This window comes from Periplaneta americana, chromosome 7, assembly GCF_040183065.1.
Source record: "Periplaneta americana isolate PAMFEO1 chromosome 7, P.americana_PAMFEO1_priV1, whole genome shotgun sequence".
Taxonomy (NCBI): domain Eukaryota; kingdom Metazoa; phylum Arthropoda; class Insecta; order Blattodea; family Blattidae; genus Periplaneta; species Periplaneta americana.
Window position 1 is genome coordinate 131,967,468 of NC_091123.1, and position 25,484 is coordinate 131,992,951.

The window sequence follows — 25,484 nt, forward strand, 5'->3', positions numbered from 1 at the left end:
GGAGAATGGAGAAAGTTACACAACGCAGAGCTGCACGCATTGTATCCTTCACCTGACATAATTAGGAACATTAAATCCAGACGTTTGAGATGGGCTGGGCTTGTAGCACGTATGGGCGAATCCAGAAATGCATATAGAGTGTTAGTTGGGAGGCCAGAGGGGAAAAGACCTTTGGGAAGGCCGAGACGTAGATAATATAAAATAATATAATATAATATTAAAATGGATTTGAGGGAGGTGGGATATGATGGTAGGGACTGGATTAATCTTGCTCAGGATAGGGACCAATGGCGGGCGTATGTGAGGGCGGCAATGAACCTTCGGGTTCCTTAAAAGCCAGTAAGGAATAATAATAGTAATAATAGTAATAATAATAATAATAATAATAATACTTTATTGCCAGAACAAAGGTACATATTGATTTTTTTAAATATAAAAACTCTCTAGCACCCCCAGAAAGAGTAAGTTACATACTCGTCCTCAGGGGACATTCCACATAAGTTAATGTTAAGACATTTTATTGATGAACAGAGTAAAAAGTAATAAAAGAAAAAAAAGAAGCAGAAAAAACACATATCACAATAATTTAACTTTAAATTTTTTCTGTTAACAGCAAATTTTTTAATAGATTTTTTTAAATGAGGGGCATTAGCAAATTGTATGTTGGGAATTTATCTATTATCATGTTATAAAGACTTGTACCGAAGTTGCTACTGTGATTATATGCTACAGTTGTAGTACATTTAGGAATTGTCAACCATATGTTGTCTGATCTTTTGGTTTTATATTTATGTGAATATAATTTAAATATGTTTCGGTTTTTTATGTACGAAATTCAGTAATACATTGTTATAAATTTGATGGAAGTCAAATACTTTAAATTCAGAATACAGCAGCTCTGAAAGATAATCAAGAGGTTTATTAAGGCATATTTTTATTATTCCTTTCTGTAGCAGAGTTATTGGCATGAGGGGGGGGTACTATAACCACTACACCATCCTATAATGCCGTATTGTAATATAGCTTGTACTAATGCGAGGTAAATCAGTTGTAAAATATGAACAGTCAAGTAATTTCGTAGGATACAAAATAGTGAATAATTTTTCTTAATCTATTGCACAGAGAAAGAACATGTTTATCCCAACGTAAATATTAGTCGATTATTATTCCGAGATATTTAACTCAAGAAGATTCATTTAGAATAGGACAGTTACAACTAAATAAAAGTATAAATTTGCATAATGAGTTAAATTACAAACATGTGATCTTAAAAATAGAAAGATATATTTCTTGAACGTGTATTTATATGCATGCAAATTTTGTTACATTATCTCTAAAATTGTGTTATGATCAAATTTCTATCAGAATGTCCACACCTGTGGCGTAACGGTTAGCGCGTCTGGCCCGGGTTCCATTCCCGGTAGGGGCAAGTTACCTGGTTGAGGTAACCTAATATGAGCAAATGTTGGGTAACTTTCGGTGCTGAACCTCGGACTCATTTCACCGCATTATTACCTTCATCTCATTCAGACGCTAAATAACGTAAGATGTTGATAAAGCGTCGTAAAATAACGTACTAAAATAAAAATCTATCTGAATGAAAAATCGTATACGTCCTCCCTTAAAGAATTATGCGACTTTACTTTTCGAACTCTGTCAGTTGACATTGACCTCGCCGAAGTCTATTAGTCTCGTGACGTACAGACTCTCTTCTCTCTTTCTTCTTTGCTGGTGAATCCATGGAGGCACGAGTTCTCTCAGTCAATCACGCTTGAGGACTCTATCGACATTTTACAGTGGGTTTATACCCAAATATCCACAGTTGCAGTAAGCAGTCTCGGAGAACGACATATCGTGCCGACTTCCAGGATAAAAACCGCTGCACAGGGAGATAGAAAGAAGCAGAACACGTCTCAAGCATAGTGCAACAGTAGCACTAGGGTAGAATCATTGACAAGTCACAGGGGTGTACGAAGTTTCCACGACATGCACAAAAACAATAATGTTAACAGTATAACAATATTCCGCCTCCCATAATAAAATTTCGTACAACGGTCTACTTACTGAATTTAATTTAGCGTCTTTCGCCAGTCTCAAATGACTCGCTGAGTAACTTTTATTGTACAGGACATCATTTTATTTTTATTTCAATTTTTATTGTATCTGAATTTTTGAATGTACTTCACTCCCATCTCCTCTATTAGTGAAGTTCCAACCGTTCTCCACACAGAACCAAGGTCGGATATGCGGTCATAGTAAGCAGTACTGAGTTAGTGAGTATAGTACGTTCCAGAAATATGTTCGCGTTTTCCAGTGGCGAAAGAGCTTTCAATATTGAATCATATTTTCGCACAGGTACTGTCTTCCGTTTGCCTACGTTGCATCCCGGTTTCCCCCACTCGCTTCTGTTCGCTCCTCTGTAAAGGCTAGTGGCTGGGCTATCTTAGCTCTTTTCTGAAAATATTAATTTCTTTTAAGAATTGGACGTCTATGTAATATTATACAACTGTTAAAAATAACTCAAATAAAAGGGCCTCGTTAAGTAATTAACTGTCACGTGAGTTCCTCTCTTTCTACGGCCCTGCTACATAACCACTTGGACGGATAGTAGATAGCATGTCTGAGTAATTTTATCTTTTCGGATTGGACATAATTGCAGATTGAATTTACAGAAAGTAAGGTACTCTTTTATACGGTAGGTACAGAATTATTTAAATATGAGTTACTAGTACGAATTGGAATTAGAATAGTACATAGTGCAATAATATGCACAAAAGAACTGAAGCCTGTATCGAAATAAACGGCCAGCATTTTCAAAAATGTGTTTAAATATCCATATTACGATTATTTTCAATTTAACTTCATTTTCTATATTGTACGCTAATGTGCTGTAGATAGAATAATAAGTATACATTGCGTAATGCATACGTCCGAATGGATAGCTGAATTCGTGAGTAAAAACACTTATTGTTAATACCGTACTGTATTTTGATTAAACAAAAATTTAATAAAAATTATCAAACTGAAAATCCCGAAATTTCCTAGTTTACGTAAATGGATGAACTACTTTTCTTCCCTCCTATACATAGTAAAGTGATTTGTTTGTATTTTACGCCAGTATCATCAAACTCCAGTCGTGGAAGGGGGTGGCAAACGGTGTTTCCGGTTCTCAATCTTTAATGCAAAGGTATAGCCAGGATAGGATTAGACATGTTAGTAAAAATAAAATGATGTCCCTGTATAAAATATTCTACGGTCTTTTGGAAAACAGCGAAATATTGTCACAAATCCACCTTAACGATTGGACATCAAATTGAAGAAGTCGTCGAAATGTTACACTAAAAAGAAAAAAACCAAACACCTCGCCACATAAAAATTAATCACTGTTAATGTGTTCTACATATAATGAATTGTGTAAAATATGAGATCTAGAGTTCAGCATTTCTTGTGTTAAACATAAACTCTTTCTGATTGAAATATTGAAAAACAGTCGATTTCATATACTAATATTATATTTATTTGTTACTCTTTAATTTTTATTTTTACATTTTACATTCACATCTTTACTTATCTCATTTTATTTTCATTTGTATTCTATATCTGTATCTTGTACAGTGGACTCTCCAAAGTTCGACAAAACAGAATTGAAAGTTCAGTCCAATAAGGGTAGTGGGTGTGGCAGGTGAAATGAATACAAATTCTTATTGGTTATCAATCAACGAATACAGTACTATACTTACATTTCCTGCCCGTCACAAGACTTGTGTATGCGCTTTTAGTTCCCCAGTGGGTTCCGACATTTCCGTCTCACAAACGGCACAATTCGCAAATAGAAAAGGATGAGTTTATTAATTTAAAATCAGTGATGAAATATCGATGTCCTAATCAATAGAATATTCTGTTTTCCTTTAACAAAAGTATCACTACAAGACCCAGAACCAATTCCCATTCAAATGGCAAACCCATTTCTTAGTGCACGTATAGGGGCGTGTCTAATTCTCCTACGTAAGCAGTCGAACTATAGAATGTCGAACTTGTTTTCTGTCGTAATTAAGAGCTTCCGCTGTATTTATATCTTTATCTTTTTTACTCATGTGTTTTATTTTTATGGTATAAGAACCATAATTTATACACTGTCTACTTTAATTAGGGCATTGCTTCGTTAAAGACAATAAATAAATAAATAAATAAATAAATAAATAAATAAATAAATAAATAAATAAGTAAAGAAATAAATTATTGAATTAAAAAGTCAGTCAATGAAAAAATGTGCCTATGAATGAATAAGTGATTGGATGAATGATTAGACGAATGTATGCATGAATGAATAAATTAATAAATAAATGGGTAAATAAATAAATTAATAAACACATAACTACAAAATAAGTTCAGTTAGCATAACCACTCTCACATAATTACGGGGAAGTTAAAAGAAGGTATATATATTATTAGACTTCGAAAAACAACAAAATGATTTTTATTAGTTACCCAACCTTAAAACAATTATAAAAAAATGTTGGGTAAAAATTTGACAGAGGATTTAAGAAAATCCCAATAGTTGCGTGAGACTTCTATACTCTAATTAAAGCAATAAAATACGTTGTGTACTTTCTTCACCACTGTAGTGTATTTTGATATACACGTATGGTGTATACAAAATCTATACACCCAATAAATATATCCATAACCTCGAGGAAAATTAGAGAATGGTACGAGACGTGGAAAACCATGAGGCACAAAGTTCATCTTACACACCTGTTATAATAGGTCTAGGAAGTTGATAAATTTGGTACGGCTCCATAATGGCCTGGTCCGGTATTACGTACGATAATAGTACGGGCATCGTAATTGTTCCCCAGCGACTGAATGCTGTCCGGTATACCGAGGACATTCTGGAAGAACATGTAGTGCCTCCTGCCATTGGAGTAGGCCCTGGATTTATGTTTGTTCAGGACAATGCCATGGCACATTCTGCAGCTGTCACCAGAAATGTCTTTAAGGGAGAATGAAATTGAGGTATTCGAGTGACCAGCGATTAGCCCAGACCTGAACCCAATTGAACAATTGTGGGCTGTTCTAGATAGGGACATCACTAACCGACCTGCAGATGCACAAACACTGCAGGAACTTTGAGATGCTCTAAAGGAGGAATGAGAGAATATCCCCTCCCCCAAGAGGAAATTCAGAATCTCATAAGGAGTATGCCACAAAGTGGTAAGCTGTCATCGAATGTCGTGGAGGCCATACACGATACTAGACCTTTATGAAGGATGTTTGTTTGAAAAGTTAGGACAAAATTTAACTGATTACTTATTAGAATTTTCAAATTTATTATTCATTTGTTTTTATTTCCATAGTGTTAAATGGTGTGACAAATAATGTACTTATTAATTTTCCTATCTGTAACCTTATCCAGAGAAAAAATATTTATGTAATTCATAGAGCTTCCCCCCGGATGACGTGAATGTGTTAGGAGAAAATTCACAAACGATTAGGGAAAACGCGGGAATTTTACTTGAAGAAAGTAAAGCGGTAGGTTTGGAAGTAAATCCCAAAAAGACAAAGTATATGATTATGTCTCGTGACCAGAATATTGTACTAAATGGAAATATAAAAATTAGAACTTTATCCTTTGAAGAGGTGGAAAAATTCAAATATCTTGGAGCAACAGTGACAAATATAAATGATACCTGGGAGGAAATTAAACGCAGAATAAATATGGGGAATGCCTATTATTATTCGGTTGAGAAACTTTTGTCATCTACTGTAGTCTGCTCTCAAAATAGCTGAAAGTTAGAATTTATAAAAACAGTTATATTACCGGTTGTTATGTATGGTTGTGAAAGTTGGACTCTCATTTTGGGAGAGGAACAGAGACTAAGGGTGTTTGAGAATAAGTTGATTAGAAAAACATTTGTTGCTAAGAGGAATAAAATTACAGGAGAATGTAGAAAATTACAGAATGCAGAACTGCACGCATTGTATTCTTCTGACATAATTAGGAACATTAAATCCAGACGTTTGAGATGGGCAGGGCATGTAGCACCATAAGGGCAAATCCAGAAAAGCATATAGGGTGTTAGTTGGGAGGCCGGAGAAGAAAAAAGCTTTGGGGAGGCCGAGACGTAGATTGGAGGTTAATATTAAAATGGATTTGAGTGAGGTGGGATATGATGATAGAGACTGGATTAATCTTTCACAGGATAGGGACCGATGGCGGGCTTATATAGGGCGGCAATGAACCTGCGGGTTCCTTAAAAGCCATAAGTAAATAAGTAAGTATAGTGTTCCCCTAATTGTTTTGAGCATTGTATTACGGTTTTAAGACTAACTTAATTTCCAGTGTTTTTATTTTCTTCTGGGAAGATAAAAATAGGACGTTTTAAAGGTTTAGTTACGTTTTGATGTCGCATTACTACACCAACCCCTGATCTTTTTTTCTCGTTGTAATACCGAGAAATCATTCACTCCTTTCCCAGTCTCACAGAAACGATTTAACATTCGCCTTTCCCATCCCACAGTTCTCGCCAGAATACATCCTTACCTTTAACTCTAGTGAGAATGATAGATTCCACTCTGTTTTAGAGATGGACTTCCTGTTGTGGATGTCAAGCATTTGTGATATGCCACTCTTTCTCGTACACTAAATTTGCCTTTGAAATTGGAAGAGAAGGAATTGTGCGTACTGTGTTACTCAGGCGACTGTTGTGACAACCAAATTCGACCAACAGCGGATACAGACACACTCTTCTTTCTGTCAAATGTTATTTCCTTGAACTTGAAATCTGATTTCTCTGCGGGATACAAGAGTCAAAGGGAAAATAATGATTTCAATCATATCAGTATACGAAATATATCTTAATATGCCTACTATAAGGTATGTTACAGTTTATGAGTGCTATTTTTATTCGACTGTTGAACATTTAAATTTATAGTACATTGCTCCATCGATACAGGAGAAAGTCAATGTTCACTTAGATATAACACGCGGAGCAAGTTCCCTGCAATCGACAACTATCATGTTTAGATAGAGCCAAGACCAGACTATATAGTTTGGTCTTTGTAGAGCATGAAAGACGAGAAATATTATGGACAGGAAAACATCGAACATTCGGGAATGGGTATCCATTATAAAAAGTGGATCTGATACAACGTTAATACAAATTAAATTTATTTGCTGTATCTATAAAATACAGTAATTAATGAATGAATGATTGAATAAATAAATAAGTATATAAATAAATAAATAAATAAATAAATGATAGGACGAAGGAATAAATAAGTAGATCTCTAAATAAATATATAAATATTTAAGTAAATAATTTTTTTAGTAGGTTATTTTACGACGCTTTATCAACAGCTTTGGTTATTTAGCGTCTGAATGAGATGAAGGTGATAATGCCGGTGAAATGAATCTGGGGTCCAACACCGAAAGTTACCCAGCATTTGCTTATATTGGGTTGAGGGAAAACCCCGGAAAAACCTCAACCAGGTAACTTGTCCCGACCGGGAATCGAACCCGGGCCACCTGGTTTCGCGGCTAGACGTGCTAGCCGTTACTCCACAGGCATGGACAAGTAAATAAATAAACTAAGCGAACAAATAAATAAATACCAAAATACATACAAAATACGGTTGCTGTCGTCTGCGATACAACGAACTTTTCTGTAGATTTTCGAGTTTGGCATTTTTTTCGGTTATTATATGCTTATTTAAGTTGTGGTAACTCTCGCTAGTGGTTTTATATTTTATTTTATCCGTCTTAGTATTTATTTTATTATTGTAAATATTTTTGTTTTATCACTATTATTATTATTATTATTATTATTATTATTATTATTATTATTATTACTATTATTTATGTCATCAGCATTATTATTTGAACCCTGTAAAATTTATGTAGACTACTGGACTGTACCCGAGCACGAGCATATGCTCATTTCGAGTATCTATTCATATGTATTCAATTCAAATGTAAATTGTAAATAAATTTGAAATTTGAAATTTGAAATAAATAAAAAATAAATAAATAAATAAATAAATAAATAAATAAATATTACCTTACACTCCCCAGTAGTATTCTTAATATTTGCGCCGTTTTCTACGCGTTGAATATTTACATTGTCAAAAATACTGAGACGTGAACGTTTTGTGACATGATGCCTTACCGCAATGCGCGGCCTTGGATTCTCGTCAACACAACAGATCACGTTATACTGTTTTCTGCTTTCTTTAGACTCAAACGCATTCTATTTAATCGGCGGAGCAGTGTATAACTTCTTTAAAATAGACTGTCTGCATTAGGAAACAGCCTGTGAAAATGAATACAGGCTACCTTTTCCTTATGTTCATTTTAAAGCGCGTGTTCTGTTTTGTTCTTTGGAGATCAAACGAATGGAGATAAGAATAATTATACGCTGCGAATTTTTATCAGACCTATTATCAATATTACATATTCATGAGAAAAGCAAATCCTCTTCACACAGGCAATAAAACGCAAGATCATGGTGTGAGATAATACTGAATAAATAAGACCAGAGTTCAGCAAACTTATTTACAGTAGTGCCAAATAAAAACCAATTTTTTTGTCGTGCCAAAGGCTTTTAGGCCTACTCGGTAATTTTTCTTCAATATTCAATTTTAGTAATATATAAATGCACATAAGTACATTGTCATGAATTCATGAGGGATTTAATCTTAAACAAATGTATTTTTCTGAACAGTGTAAAAGAATCGTACATCAGTCAAAAGAAAAAGTGGGCGCTCTCTAGAAAACTAAGTTCCATTCGAATATCTCCGCTACAATTCGGAGACAGGCGATGTTACATGTTATTGGACCACGTTGCCTGATATCTACAGTTATAATTAAAGTATTCTCTATGTTACTATGATAGCATAATGGTAGCGTTTCGGGCTGGTAGGGCTGGTAATTGTGAGGCCGTGCGTTCAAACATAACCTAGAGCTTTTATGTATTTTTGTTTTTAAGAGAGAGAGAAAAATATAATTGCTCCTGTCTCTTTTACGACTGTTTTAGTAATTGACATCAGGTTCATGAATGTATTGTGCCATTACTTTATATTATTTATTATGACATAAAGGCTGCAAATGGAAAGCAAGAAAGATTTTATTCTCAACAAAAATATCTTTCGTGGCATAAACGAAACAAACTTACTGTTGTCTGCCTTAGAAAATTCAAACAGTTCAAATAAACGAAACAAAAAGCCACGATTCAATATTTAGTCCATCTTCCTCCTATCTCGATCACATCTTGCAGACGAGTGGCCATGGAATCGACTAGTCTTTTCAAATAGCAACTGTTCTCAATCACGGCATCCCAGGCATCCTGGACGAGCTTCCACAAATCTTTAGGACGTCTTGGAGAAGGATTCGGCCAATTTTTCCGCATATTCTTCTTTACTTGTGCCCCGTAACTCAGTCGGAAGAACGTCTGAATTTAGATGTCAACGTCTTAGGTTCAAATCCTGGTCACTCCTTTTCATTTTGTTGTGTTACAGGATAGTACATGTAATAATATAAGAAAAAAACTAGCACTAGTATTATGCAACTACTGTATATTGCTTCCAATTTAACATTAAATTTATATTACTTATATCGCTAAACAACGATAACAGGATATAAATGATAACTTGAATATTATTTATAACGCTAAAGAATGATAACAGAGCATAAATGATAACTTCAACATTATTTATATCACTAAATAACGATAACAGAATATAAATGATAACTGGAATATTATTTATAACGCTAAAGAACGATAACAGAATATAAGCTAAATAACTTGAATATTATTTATATCGCTAAAGAACGATAACAGAATACAAATGATAACTTGAATATTATTTATAACGCTAAAGAACAATAACAGAATATGAATGATAACTTGAATATTATTTATATTATTAAAGAACGATAAGTCCACACCTGTAGAGTAACGGTTAGCGTGTCTGGCTGCGTAACCAGGTGGTCCGGGTTCCATTTCCGGTTGGGACAAATTATCTGGTTGAGTTTTTTCCGGGGTTTTCCCTCAACCCAATATGAGCAAATGCTGGGTAATTATTTATCGGTGCTGGACCCCGGATTCATTTCAGCTGCATTATCACCTTCATCTCATTCAGACACTAAATAACCTAAGATGTTGATAATGCGTCGTAAAATAACCTAATAAAAAAGAACGATAACAGAATAGAAGTGATAACTTGAATATTATTTATAACGCTAAAGAATGATAACACAATATCATGATAACTTGAACAAGGCTCGATATCACAAACTTCGAATCATTTAGCGAACAAACTCTACTCTACGAGACGCAGATGTGGATGGGTCCTGTTTAAACATCTTGCTTCCGAAACTGCTTCTATAAGCGTATGCATCATGTATCATCACCGTTATCCAAAGTGGACTTAGAAAATATTCGCTGGTCACGAGTGCGGCCACTTTTTTCTTGACACCTGTACATAAATAAAAAAGAAACAATACTCAATTTGAAAAGACACACAAGCCAAATGGGCTTAGAACTTTAAGATGTACAAAAAATATAATAATTCCACAACCACTCATCTTTGAACACTCGACATTCCACGTCAACTTCCCGTTTCTTAGAAGGTCTTGGAAATGTTTACAAATAAGATACTGTAATACAAATACAACATGAACACAAGACGATGTTTACATGCAATCACGTGAACTATACGTCGTGTACTGACAGAGAAAGTGGTTTGGCACTGAGATGTAGGAGTTCAAGAGGAGGGGTGTCAGGGTGGGAAACGTAACGGTACTCGACATAACATCGTGTTAATTTGGACAAATAATACAGAGTGAACATTGTACTAAATTTACTTTGCCCCTTGCCAGCTTCTAATATCCGCATACATATTTTATATTTTCCAAATGCAATCAGTATAGACACTGCAAGCTAGGGAATTGTTTGCGCATGCGCACACAGCGTTTGTTCCCTGTCACTGCCCGCCAAAACGTACAATCCGCTTCCATTGAAAAATTGCAAACTCATTGTGTTCGCAGTGTTTGTATAATGAATAAATGCACTGTGTCTGGAGTTCAGTCTTTCTGGTAACGGGGCTGTACATTTGTTCCCATGTTCAGCTTTGCTGAGGACCCCTTCACTTACTATGGTAACTCCCCTACATAAAGGGCACTGTACAAATGAAGTTAAATCTCCACTTTGATCCAGGGAATTGAACCCTGAGTTACTGAAATTGTAGTCAAAATTCTTGTACTTAAGTACAAGCAGGCAAGTGTAAGTTTATTAATCTCGTATTATGTTTTTTTTTTTCTTAAAGATGTACTGGAATCTTAGTTCTCGAATCTCTAAGGCCTGCTGACTTTGGATTCTTATGGACGTTTCCCACTGGAGTAACTGTCAACCGGAATTGAATCTGAGTTGTAGCTGCAGGTTAATATTGCGTTGAAGGTTCATGTCTATTCGCATCAGGGCAACTTTGAGTATAGTGACAGAAAATTCAATATGTTTAACTTGTGAACACGTTGTTTTGTACATAAAAACAGCAACTGTCAACTGGATTGACCAAAATACGTAACACCCCAGTTCCTATCAGCTCAGTTGATCAATTTTAATCCAGTTGAGTGTGAACGTATGCTTCTTGTTCACAATGTAGTTGCTTTGAACAGTTGAGTTGCGGTTGAGAGTTGCTCCAGTGGGAAACCTCTCTTATAATAATTATACAATTATTGTGCTCAGAATCTTCAGGATAATAAGATTAGTATATCTGAATAGGTCCAGATCCGTTTTCCCTTCTTCTTTTCATTGTGCAGAGTCCTTCATTTGTTAAACCACATCAGTGGGAGTTTTAATTGGTTTAAATCATAATTATACATAAAAATTACAGACTGACATATACGTACAAAACATACGAGACGTAGATGAATTACGGTTATTCGAAAATAATTATGAAATTCAAAACTAAAGAGGATTTTTAACACGAGAGTTCACACATATATTTGCTTCTACTAGGAAAATATGTCACGAAAAATCAATATTATATCAACAATTAAATAAACCCGTTCACAGGGTTCTATACAACAAACATTGAAAGGGAAGAACAAACGAATTTTTAATCGAAATGCCAATTTACCTTTCTTCTCCATTTTGAACGGGAAGTCTGTAAAGAAAGAGAGTAATATCTTAATTCAGACTGGCCAAATTTGTAAATTTCTACCATTACTCAATATACATAATATGGAATGAAAATAAATAAAATTACATTCAAATTTCATGCTTTTGATGCATTCCAATAAGTAAAAAATAGTATACAAGCTGATTATACATTGAAATAACTCTTTACCTGATATTTTATTATCCACGTATAAATTTTGTAGGTTGTATGTGTTTTGAATTTCGATAAAATTGAAAACTTTCGTAGTGTTCCGATTGTGTATATTCGATTTTAATAATGTAAGTTTTGAGCGGCAAGCAAGTGACATATATTAATAATAACGTACCATAGAAATTTGCCATAATCCTAAATCTTGGTTCCAAAAATGCAAATTTTTCATCTCTTGGAGGAGGCGAACAGAAATACTATTTCATTGCGATCTTAAGGTCTATTGCATCTATTAATCATTTGGTGAGAGGATAGGATGAGAACTTCAAGCAAGTCTTCAATTCTGAAAATAACACAGAGGTAGGTCTGTCAGTTGCCTAATTGCGATCGAATGGAAAGACTAACTTATGCCGAGGAATGGGATCTCAGCCCAGACGTCCACCATGTCTTTTACTTGTCCATGGATATAAGTTTTATAGACGTAGTGTTATATCTGATACGCCTTCTCCATCTTATAACACAAAAATTTATACGGAAAATCCTGTATCGTATACCTATATTTTGTAAATTATTATGAAGTATGGAGAAAGATTGAAATTAAGTTTATAATAGGGAGTTTTCGCACCCTATTGGTCCGCTAAATGTTTAACACTGTGTTGACATCACTGATGAAAGAGCCAATCAGAGCCATCCACCTCACGTTATTTCAATAGCGGACCCCCCTTTCTCTAGATGGATGACGTGGAGGTAAACGAAATTTACCGTAGACCTAATTCGGTGTTTAAACATGGCATCTCATTTGAGATTTTCCACTGTGGGTGATATTAATCTATTTATAACAGCTCAAGATGGATAAATTATTCAGGTCGAAGTACAAGAAGGCTCAGGAAAATATTTTTCGTTGAGATTACAACAGACAACGGGTTGAGTTATGAGTACTCCGCCAAGCGAAAACACTCCTTTGTTTAACTCTCCTTAACTCTGAAACCAGTAAATATTTTCAGCAGCGATTACTTTTAAAAGTAATTTCCATTCTTTCTCAACATTTCTCTCGCTTTGACCCTCATCTAAAGTGAAAAATAAGAAAGTTTGCCACTTACCGACGTATGAAGGCTTAAATATCTATTCTGAACAGATCACATCGAAATCAGTATATTTCCTCAATTAAAAAAAATTCATTTCAAATTTTTCATATTATCAAATTAAACATTGAGCTAACAATAAAAAAAATATATAGCGTGACTGATTGACTATCATAGAAGGTACATGATAAAATATGATTAACGAAGCGGTAAATATCGTATAATAGAGCCTTATGTTAAAGAAACACGTGCACCGATCCCTTACAATTCTGTTCGAAGCTTTACGAACATGAACATACTTCACCAAATAGGCCTACATCACTACTGACGCCAACACAGTGTTAGCAGTTTAGCGTGCGACAAGGGTACGAAAACTCTCTAATATTGGGAAAAACGAGATAAGTTTGGAAGAAAATCTCACTCTTTTTTTTTTTTTTTGCCACAAGTATCAATTTAGTAAACGTCGGAGAACGAATTCGAGTTTATTAAATCTTCGCACTAGACCAGACGCTGTTATTCCCGGCGTGACTCCTCCTTTTTGCTTACGTCTTAGGAAGTGAAGGCTCTATAAAGTCTAGGTAGGTAGTATCGTTCGCCATTTTTGTTATTTCATTGCCAAGCTACCAGTAGAGGGACCTATTTGCCACACCGTTAAACATAGCTGCTATGAAAATAAATCAAACGCACTGTAATTCAGCAAATAATTGAGCGGCAAATAACGTTCCCGTGTGCTTTCTGCGAATTCCAACGAAAGAGCGAAAATGGCGGGCGATTATATTAAGTATTTATAGAACCTTAGGAAGTGCATGGCGTCATCATCAGCGAATCACAAGACGCACACGTTTAAATGTAGCCGACCTGCAACGTGATTGGCTGCCGGAAATAAGAGCGACGGGGCTATACAAGTGACTACTTTAGATTATTCTATACAGTACATAAACAAATCTTATTTGGATATATATTAGGTTGTAAGAGGTGTATAAACACTCAATCTACATATGGTTTAATATAGTTAGTGTCAGTTCATTTCAAGATATATAATTCATTATTAATTTTCACTAACTTCATCTTTCAATTTTAATATATAAAGGAGACTCAATTGAAACAGATCGAATCCGACAACGTGTAACAAACGGAAGTGATTATTTACTGGTAACGATATAGCCGCTATCCCATTGCGAGATCAGACAATTGATTCTGGTTTGATAAATTAGTCCTCGTTGCGCCCCTGAAACATATTTCGGCAGTTCTTTGATTCTCGGTTTCCCAGGTTGAAATACGGAACTTTCCATACTCTCTTCAGTGATCAAATGAACTTTGTGCATTATTTTGGATTACTTTATATCGATTTTTATTATTGTAACATGGATAGGGTGTTGTTCTGTGAGTCTTGAACTAGGATTTTACTGTTGGCGAAGAGAACTGAAGGTTTATTTTTAACAGCAAGACGCTATTGCTTCAATATGGTAATCTGTTCGTTTTAGTGTTCTTCTTCTTCCTCAGTAGGGGCGTAGACTGGTACTAAATCATTTACGCACGAATGGACTATTGTGTTCCCCATGGATCACAAATCAACCCAGAGTACTGCAGTGTAATCAGCTTAGAGACTCTGATGACATTTTATTTCCTGAATTTCCTCAGTCGGCGGAATGTGTTTCCCGAGATATCGATATCTGTTGTGGCTTGAACCTGGACAATGTTCGTATTCGTCGTGTAACCATATTCCAGGAATTTGATGAAAGTTTTGCGAACTGTTGGCTAAGTCTTTAAGTTTTTGTGATGGCGATGATGTGTACTGTCACTATTTCAGCGTATTCCGAATCTCACCGGACCGGTAGACAACAATGACGTCACGCTGCAGCGAAATAGGAACAAAACTACTGGAAGATTTGATGGCTATGTTGGCGGCTGTACAAGTTGTTGTCTGTGCTATGCTAGCAAGATTTTGCGAAATTTCCGTAGTGTGATCTCGTTCAAAGAAAAGAGAGCATAAACAATTTATTTCTTGAACCAGTAGTAATAACTGGTCCGTTGACATGTTCGCTCATAAGCCATTAAGATATTGTTTTTACGTTGTGCTCATTACAAACAACACAACAGAACCAAAGCAGAGCACACCGCCATGACACAACAGTGCACAATGTCATTCGTCTGCTAATTCCCGCCCTATACAAGAACCAATCAGATTCACTGATGGCAGCTGATGGAGACTGCCACCACCTCTGCAAGCTGATGGAACCGGTGCGACACAGGTGGAGCATCAGTGACGTCATCGTTGAAATTCGGAACACCGTGATGCCATCAGATTGTTCAGTGTTGAGATTCGGAATACGCTCTTTATTCTTATGTTTTGTTTCTCACTAAAATTGGTGGCATCATGTTTTAATATCCTTCAACGTTGCTCGCCTTCCATTGAATCATAGACTCCACTTATTACATTTTCTCTGAGTTTCAGTACTGTAAGATTTCTATGCACATCAACCATTCATCATTCAATGCATCTCTGTTAACGAATTTCCCACCAGGTTTAGGAAGCAGAATAATGTTACACCTCTGTAGTTTACATAATTTATACCAATATAAACTCGTTGTACTAACTGTGGATTAGTTTGCTAGTTTAATTTGAAGAGGTATTGACTCGATCCAAGGGGCTATGTGTACCAATCAGGGTTTCACATAGCTTTATTTAATATTTGAATTCAAATTGAAATCAATTACTCAACAGCGATATGAATTCCATGAATAAATTACTAAATTGAACTGTCGAACCAAAAATATTAAGACTTTTTTTAAATAGCTAATCTTGTTGATAATTCAGGAACTTCCTATCATGACACAGTTGAAAACATTTTAAAGTTATGAAACTACGAGTTATGCTTTGAGGTTTAGATCCTTCCTGTAAATTACTAATACAAAATAATATATTAATAAGCGAGATACACTTTGAGGTGTGGGCTTTGTAATCGGTCGCATTTTCAAAATATTGGTCGCTATTTATATGAATAAATTTAATTTATTTTTAGATTAAATAGTGGTTTTTTTATCTTAGTTAAAAGTTCTCTCGATTAAGAAATTCCTGACTTTTCAGTAACAAATTACACATATAAAAATGTCGTTTAATTCATTTGTGAAAATGTAAAATAAAGTATATAGAAAATTCACTACTTAATTCAAGGATGCACTCTTGGAAACTTCTTTGATTTTGTTACCGAAATTAGGTAACATAGCTATCACAAAACTGTTGCAAAAATAGCAATAATGTTGCTAAGTTGAAGTGTCGCTGCGAAACATTACATTATATGGAGAACAATAGTGAGAAAAAAACCGATTTAATAAATAAATATATACGGAGTGTAAACGATATAATCTGCCAAAATTATGCAGACTGTACATCTCGGCCTACTAAACAATATGGTGTGTATTGAAATTTTGTTTTCTCTACTAATGTTTTTAATTCCTAAAATATCATGTTTTTAGAATTGATAGTAGTATAATATTTACTGATCGAGTAAATGTGAACGTCATTGCTAATGAACTTCCATCCAACACACGCGAACACCACTTCAATAGAGAGACAATAAGAGTTCCCTGATCTGTAAACATGGATATGAACACAGTTGCAATGTACTATGCGACCAAGGCGGGAACCGTTTTGTTTGGTGGCGCTGCGATTCGCTTCTAAACACAGGCCGTGTTGTAAAGTCCGCATCAGATGCAAAATGAAGCACATGCTGAACTGCGCTCTTGTTTCATTATTATTAACACGCTTTATATGTTATATGTTCGTATATATAGTTAACTTTATTGTTTAGTTTTATTTTATCATATGCTTACACACATAGGAATCTATTCAGAAAACACCACAACATCGGTGTTCATAAAGGAGGGAACATGAATCGAAAGTAACAAACTAGTGTAGGTACTGTATTCTATACAACATTGCATTTGATATGCTTTTCATATCTTAGCATCTTAAAGTGGCCGGACTCCGGACATCATAGGCTATATGAGGAAAGCACCCGGTATAAAACCATCACTACCACCAGCATTGGCTACTATAAGTCGTTGACCTGCACTGCTAATTGTATAAACTCCTGACACGTTTACGTCTTGCCAACATTTGTGGACAGTGTAACGGGTATGGAACCATGTTTCGTCCAGGTAAATAACGGGCTACTATATCAGAGCGTTCTATTTGATATTTTCTTTTAACTTTACATTTTTGAATGCAAACCCCATGGATAGTATGAGTTTTCGTAAAGTTTCCTTGCACACTTTAAAACCTATCTCTCTCTCTCTTACAACATTTATGCAACTTTCCTAATGTTAGAAGCTCTTTGTAGAGACTATAATATTTATGAACTTCTCTTCTTATGATACATTTGTCCATGTCGTCTAATTCAACCTTATTTGCAGGAAGTTGTCTAACTTCGTTTGGTGTCGATATTTCTACACCCTTGTCCTCACATTCTTTACCTTTCTTTCTAATCCTACCAATTTTTTCCTTATTTATCTTCACAATAGCTGCAGCACGCTCTGTTGTCTTCGATAGAGGTAGGAATAAACCCGTTGTCTTTTCTTCATCGCAAAACTTTATGGCATTATAAATAATGTTCTCCGCTTGGCTACGAAACACACGTCTTCCTACATGCGGCATTGCGACCAAATTGAAACGCTAGGCATTGGATGTGACGACACTCCAGCAGTAAAAATACGCGGCGAGCACGGAGTTCCTCATTCTGCCACGACGGGTCCCGCCTTGGTCGCGTAGTACGTGGCAAACCAAAGTAAATAATGATGGTTGACAATCATTTTCAAAAACAATAGATACACCGATAACATTTTTTTCTAGGGAAACCGCAAAAGTTACAGAAAAATGTTGTAATACTTTTTTGTTCAGTAATTTATGCTCTATCACCAGTATTTTTTTTGCAGTTATATTGTTTACAAGAAAATAAAAAATAGGCCTAAATACTAAACAAATATAGGCAAATAAATAGATTTGTAAAGTATAAAAAATAAATAAACAATTTAACAAAAGTACTCAGATAACAATGAACATATAACAATAACAATTAGATAGCAGAACCAGCTGTATAACACACAGAAATAAGTAAAAATGCATGAAACAATCGGAGTAATAAAAATAAATGAAGAAACCAAGAAAAAGTGACCAGGATTAATCAAATTCTTTTAATTTCTCGAAACAACTTCGTCCTTTGTATGTAACAAAATTCGCAGTTTTAGGTTTTGTTCTTACCGCAGCCTATCATACTCATTACAAATGTAACCAAACTTATTGTTAATAAAATATTTATTAAAATAGCTAAACGCCTCCTTTAAACATTATATTTATTCAACTTTGAGCACATTTTATAGCGTGCACATTTGCAGTTGATGTATATGCCTTACTAATTAGGCCAGTGTTCGGAAAAGATTACGCCATACAAAATACAGCCTGCAATACATAGCAAAGGGGAAGGTAGGATGGGAGGATACCCAGACAGCTTAACGTTCACTGAACAAATTATGGCTAAGGAGAGGGAGATGATGTCTTACTCCTCCACCCTGCTTAGCCTACATATTAAAGAGTTGAGTCACAAAATGCCGACCGCTTACTTTGGGCTAAAGCTACTACATCTTGTAAAATTGTTTTCTGTTCCTTTTTACATTGCCTATACTCCCTCACACTTTCTTTTCAATTCGTTTAGGCAAATTTTGGTTTTACTGGTTCAAAATGTTTGCTTTAATGATTATCTTTTCTTTTTCGCTTGCAAGCAGTACTCTCTCTTGCAAATGCTACAAATGTCATTCTTTACATGCACACATGTAATGGATTATTCTTTTCTTCTTTTAATATGAATTTCGAACCTCCCTTGTAGTAGAGGATTCGTCGCTTCCACTCCCACGGCCGACTGTCATCTTAACAGCGAATGATACCATATTCTTTTGTAGGCCTACACATTTTATTCAAAAAGAGTCATCTATTGGCAGATACTATAACTAAAGCGACAGTGATGCCCCTGTAATGAACTTTAGGAACTTCATATTTATGCACTAAATATGAAGCAGCTATGAAGTTGTTCCATGCAAAGATCATACCTACCATTACCTATGGCATAGACGTAGTTTGGGAGTATCTAAAGAAAAAGGACTTGAAAGCGTGGGAAAAAGTCAAAGCCACATATCTGAAAAGGGTACTCGGAGTGTCGAAGTTCACACCATCCAGGCTGGTCTGTGTGTTAACAAGGGAACCCTTTCTGATCGAGGATCTACGGTATTCACTATTTCTGCCTTCCAAGACGCGTACAAACAGCTTCTAGAAGAGAATACACAGAAAAGGAACAACATAGACGACGAGTTCTACGCCACTAGCGCCATGGTCGACCAAAGCTGGAATGGGACTAATCAACGCATGAGGAACGTAGTCACAAGGATAGCAGTGCATGGATTTCACTTCAAAATGTGCAGCACAGCACAATTCCATACAGTGTCCGAGAAGTGTGTCTGTAAATTCTGTGGTGCAAGTTGTGACAAGTACCACGTCCTGCAGTGTACCGAGTGCCCGAAAACAGTGACCGAACTTAGCACAGAAGACTAACGAACAAACATCCTATGCACACTTGTGCGCATTTCTTCTTTATTATATTTATGCACTAAAACCACATCTAGTACAACATTTCAGGTTAAAATTGCATAAAATTCTACGGCTCTGCTATATGGAAGTGAAATTTGGGTTCTGAAGAAGAAACACATCAGTAGATTAAGAGCTGCTGAAATGAGATAAACTACGCCGAACAGCTGGATATACTCTACTCAAACATAAGAGAAATAAAGAATTTTAAAGTAACTCCACATTCAGACATTAGAAGAAAAACTTTTCAATTATAGGAAAAGATGTCTCCAACATGTCACGCATGCCACCTACTAGGATTCCTAGTGATGTATTACATTACCATCCACAAGGAAGACGTCGATCTGGCCGCCCACAAAAACGACTCTTCGACTGTCGACGGCAATTCGGAAGGCGGTTGTCTGCTAGCGTTTGCGTCGAGAGAGACAGATAGAGAGAGCAAGGCAGCGTACAACATTGCCACATCGTACTTCACGAGCACGTGCAATACAAATAGCGCAGGGGAGAATTTAAATTATCAAAAGACAACAATGACCTTAGCTGTTGATTACTCTAAGCATGACACCAAACAAACCCTGTTTCCTTCACTAACAATATTCTTTGCACGGTTCTCAATCCTACACCACATGCTTCTGCAGTCGTTTCTTGCATGTTGGCAACGTTGCTGCCAGCATTCTGCTCGTTAACGTTTTTAAAATAATTATACACCTTAAACACTATTTTCCGCGCCTGCTTGTGTAATACTTGTTTTTTTTACAGTCTCTTCCATTTATTTACCTTACATACACACAGTAAATGTTAGTTTTGCTTATTCAATGTATTGAAACACTCGCACGTGAACAAAAGAACTCGGCAAGTGCTTGTTATAGACTGATTCTGATTGGTTCTACTGTACAAGCTTGTGACGTCACATACCAGAAATGCTACGGCGCATATAGAAGCTAACCGCCTTCCGAAATGCCGTCTAGTCTAGCTGAGATTGAAACAAGTCAACTTATGGCCTAAATTCGTGTTTGGTGAATGACGATGAATGATGATGAACATTGAATAAACACAGTAAACACACACATATATGTCGCATCCCGGTTTCCCCCACCTGCTTCTGTTCGCCCCTTTGTAAAGTCTAGTAGCTGGGCTATCTTAGCTCTTTTCTGAAAACATTAATTTCTGTTAGGAATTGGACGTCTACGTAATATTATTAAAGTGTTTAAAATAACTTAAATAAAAGGGCCTCCTTAAGTAATTAACTGTCACGTGATTTCTCCCCCCCCTTTCTACAACCCTGCGACAAAAGCACTTGAACGGACAGTAGATAGCATTTCTGAGAGATTTTATCTTTTCGGATCGGGCAGAAGTGAAGATTGAATTTACAGTACGTAAGGTACTCTTTTATAGAGTAGGTACAGAATTATTTCAACATGAGTTACTCGTACGAAGGACGAAACTGGTAATTGGAATTAGGTACAATAGTCTATAGTGCGATAATATGCACAAAAGAACTGAAGCCTGTATCGAAATGAACGGCCACCATTTTCTAAAATGTGTTTAAATATCCATATTATAATTATTTTTCAATTTAACTTCATTCTCTATATAGTACGCTAATGTGCTGTAACAGTACAATATACACTGCATAATTAATACTTCCGAATGGATAGCTCAATTCGTGTGTAAACCACTAAGTGTTAATACAGTACTGTATTTTGATTAAACAAAAACCTAATGAAAATTATCAAACTCAAAATTGCGATATTTCCTAGTTTACATAAATGGATGAACCACTTTTCTTCCCTCCTATACCTAGTAAAATGATTTGTATTTTACGCCAGTATCATCGAACTCCGTCGTGGAAAGGGTAGCAAACGGTGTTTCCTGTTTCAATCGTTAATAGAAAGGTATAGCCAGGTTAATATTAAAATTGTTAGTAAAAATAAAATTAGTAGATATATGACTAACTAATAATATAAATAAAACATGAAAAAGTTCGACAAATGAACAATCGAACTAGGAAATGAATATTAAATGAAAATTAAATTCTTTAACTTGCGTAGTCTTAGCACAGTTTATGGCGGCGGCGGCGAAGGGGTGGTGGTGGTGGTGTTAGTCACGACATTGTTTTAAGCGCTATATTACCATTCGGTTGTACGGCAGTAGAAGTTGGCCTGTACTTCACAAAACTGTACAGTGCAATTATTGAAAACCATATAGGGGAAGTTCATTAAGTTAAATAATTTTCTACTTGAGTGATCGAGAAAGCAAAGGAGCTAACAGCGACTCCGCTAATGATATCGAGAGGCGCGTTATGGATTCCTGGAATTCCCTCCGCAAACTTAGTAATATCTCATTTCAGTGCAGGATGTTCTCGACTACTCTGTAACTATTATGTAGGGTTGCTTGGATACCTGCTCAAAGGATGCCTTACCAGCTAATTTGCAAACTATTTCTTTCAGTACAGTAACCTATTGTGTTAAGTTTTGCACTTCACTCTTTTATCCTCTACGTCTACGTTATTCATTGTTGATGAGATCATAGACAATTTGACGTTCAATGTAGGATTTCCAAACTGTTTTGAGTGATACGAGACATTACTTTTTGAGCCGTTTTGCTTAGGAACATCTGACATTTAGTTACCATGTGTTGACTTCTATCGTGAAGAAACTGAAGTTAACTTTTAAGATGTTTATTAATTTCGCTTTTGACAATAAGTAGGTATGGGCTGAAATGATTACAGATAACTTCACTCACTTTCAAATCTTTTCCAAGTTGCATTATTATGTTATAAATATAATATAATATAATATAATATAATATAATATAATATAATATAATATAATATAATATAATATAATATAATATAATATAATATAATGTAACACATAACATAACATAACATAACATAACATAACATAACATAACATAACATAACATAACATAACATAACATAACTTAAATCACGTGGTAATTGATGGATATAGAAAATTAGGATTTATAATCAGAAATACAAAAGAATTAAAAAATATAAATACTATTGAAAATCTATATAAAACTCTAGTTAGAAGTAAGCTAGAGTATGAGTCTGTAATATGGTCACGTCAGTTCCAGTCCCATCAGATGCAAATAGAAAGGATACAGAAAAGATTTTTACGTTATTTATATTTTAAAAAATATCACGTGTCGTCTTATGACAAACAAATTTCATATAATCAGTTGCTTTTTGAATTTAATTATAAAACTTTAAAATCTTGACGAGTAATAAATAGCCAAATTTTACTCTATAAGACTGTTAACGGTATATTGAATAGCTGTGATTTTCTTAAATTCCTTCAGTTCAATGTAAAAAGAACAGAATTACGTCATAGGCAACCTTTTATTATTCCTATTCCTAGAACTGTTTTCTTCAAGAACTCTCCATTGTTTGTTATGTGTGATACTAACAACTCTCTGTCTTTAAACTGTGATTCTCAATTGGATTTCAGTTTAACAGTTGAAAAATTCCATACGATATTAAAAAGAATTGTACTTCCTTAGATATTTAAATTATGAAGAAGTGTATTATGTTTTTACTCTAGTTTTTAAATAATTTTTCATCATTATATTGACATTTGGCACTATATTAACTGTAATGTTATATTCTAGCATCTATTACCATTATGTATTTTCTTTCTTTCGTTTGTGTTGTTTGCTTTGTTGTTTTTTTCTCTTATTATGTATTTTGTGTACGTATCTATGTAAGCCACCTGTAATTGGAAGCCTGCTTCTGTTGGTGGTGGATTTAAAATAAAATAAAAATAAAATAAAAATATGGTATATGATATGATATAATATGATATATGATATAATATAATATAATATAATATAATATAATATAATATAATATAATATAATATAATATAATATAATATAATATAATATAATATAGGCCTAATATAGTTATAAATATAACTATAGTAGTGGTTTGTGCAGCAAATGCTGCAAACTAAGTCCATAAGAATTTCAAATAAAAATTGTTCAGATATATTTTCAATGAAGAATACCAGGCATTTCGAAAGTTATTTGCTTCCATAATAGTAAAACATACTCCCTCTGAATGGTTTTTATGCCAAATTGTACAGTACTTTTCCGTGAACCTATCCATATTCAGTTCTTGAGTTTCAATCAGAAAACGCAAGTAACAATGTTAGGACGATCAGAGAGTTTTTCATGTGGGCGTAAAGCAGTAGCTATTTCAGGTCATTGCGGATTGTAGGTGAGAGTTAAGAAAATGTCAAGTTTGTCATGCTTTGAACAAAAGATATAGGCCTAGCATCTTGGTATAGCTGCTGCATGCTTTTATATAAATTCTGGGTACGGGTTGCTGGTTAACGAAATATAACTACATATATCAACATATTAATGCTTTTATTTTCAATATTTATGGCTTAACACATTAAACAAAACCAAGTTACATATCTCATTATATAACAAGCTGTCATTATTTTGCAACTTACAGTATATTTTAGTTCATATAAAATATAAAGTTCATAAAGTTTGAAAACTGAATATTGACAACCTACGTCATTCTATTGTTTTCATCATATACCCATTAAATGGGACATTTATTAATCTTCTATGACAATTTTATTTACATCAAATATTAACAAACATGCAATAATTATTTTGCAGCAATGTATATCTTTGTACGTAAAGTATATTAAGCATTAATAAATTAATACATTTTCTTGATATCGTACATAGCATACAAGATACATCCATTCAGGCATGTTAATAATGAATCGTCATGATAAATTTTAATATACATATTTTGTTATAGTCCATTTTAACATGCTCATTTGTGCACACTATAATATGAGATTTTCTTCATACGTTATGTATCATGATAAACAGTCTTCCACATTTTATATATTTGATTTTAGATATATGATATTTTAATATTGTTTTATCTGAGGATGCCCTTTGGGAGGGTGAAAACGATCGTACAAATGTAAAATACACAAAACTATGATATGTAACTTGGTTTTGTTCAATGTGTTAAGCCATAGAGATTGAAAATAAAAGCATTAATATATTGATATATGTAACAATAATATCGGCTTTCCTGATTATCAAAAATGAATTGTAAATTAAAGAAATGTAGACTTTTTACGTTATTTTTGGTCATTTTTTGCTGTTCTAATCTTATCTTTTATTTTTTACTGCGTTTTTGGTCATTTTTTTTATTTTTAACGTGATTCTTAATCATTTACGCTAAATACTTTAATGACTAACTAAAATTTCCCAAATAAAGAAAAACTCGCAAAGTTACTAACTGACACTAACTTATTCAAACTCGGAATCTGAAAGGGTTTTCTCGGTAGTAAGTGATGTCAAAAAGAAAAAGAGAAATAGAATAGGAGATGAAGCTCTCGGCTAGTTGTTATTGTACGCTCTGCCTTCCAAACGAA

The 25,484-nt window shown here is 34.6% G+C and overlaps 1 protein-coding gene across 2 annotated transcripts in view; it reads right to left on the reverse strand.

The window, feature by feature from the left end:
• Positions 1-25,484, reverse strand: part of LOC138703454 (uncharacterized) — a 391,108-nt gene that overhangs the window by 206,541 nt on the left and 159,083 nt on the right. Inside the window, exon 3 of one of the 2 annotated variants that reach the window (XM_069831319.1) lies at positions 12,139-12,165. The exons of the other annotated variant lie outside the window; for it this stretch is intronic. Within the exon in view, the coding sequence (XP_069687420.1) occupies positions 12,139-12,165 (27 nt within the window). The remainder of the gene's footprint in view (positions 1-12,138; positions 12,166-25,484) is intronic. 2 annotated transcript variants of the gene reach the window in all.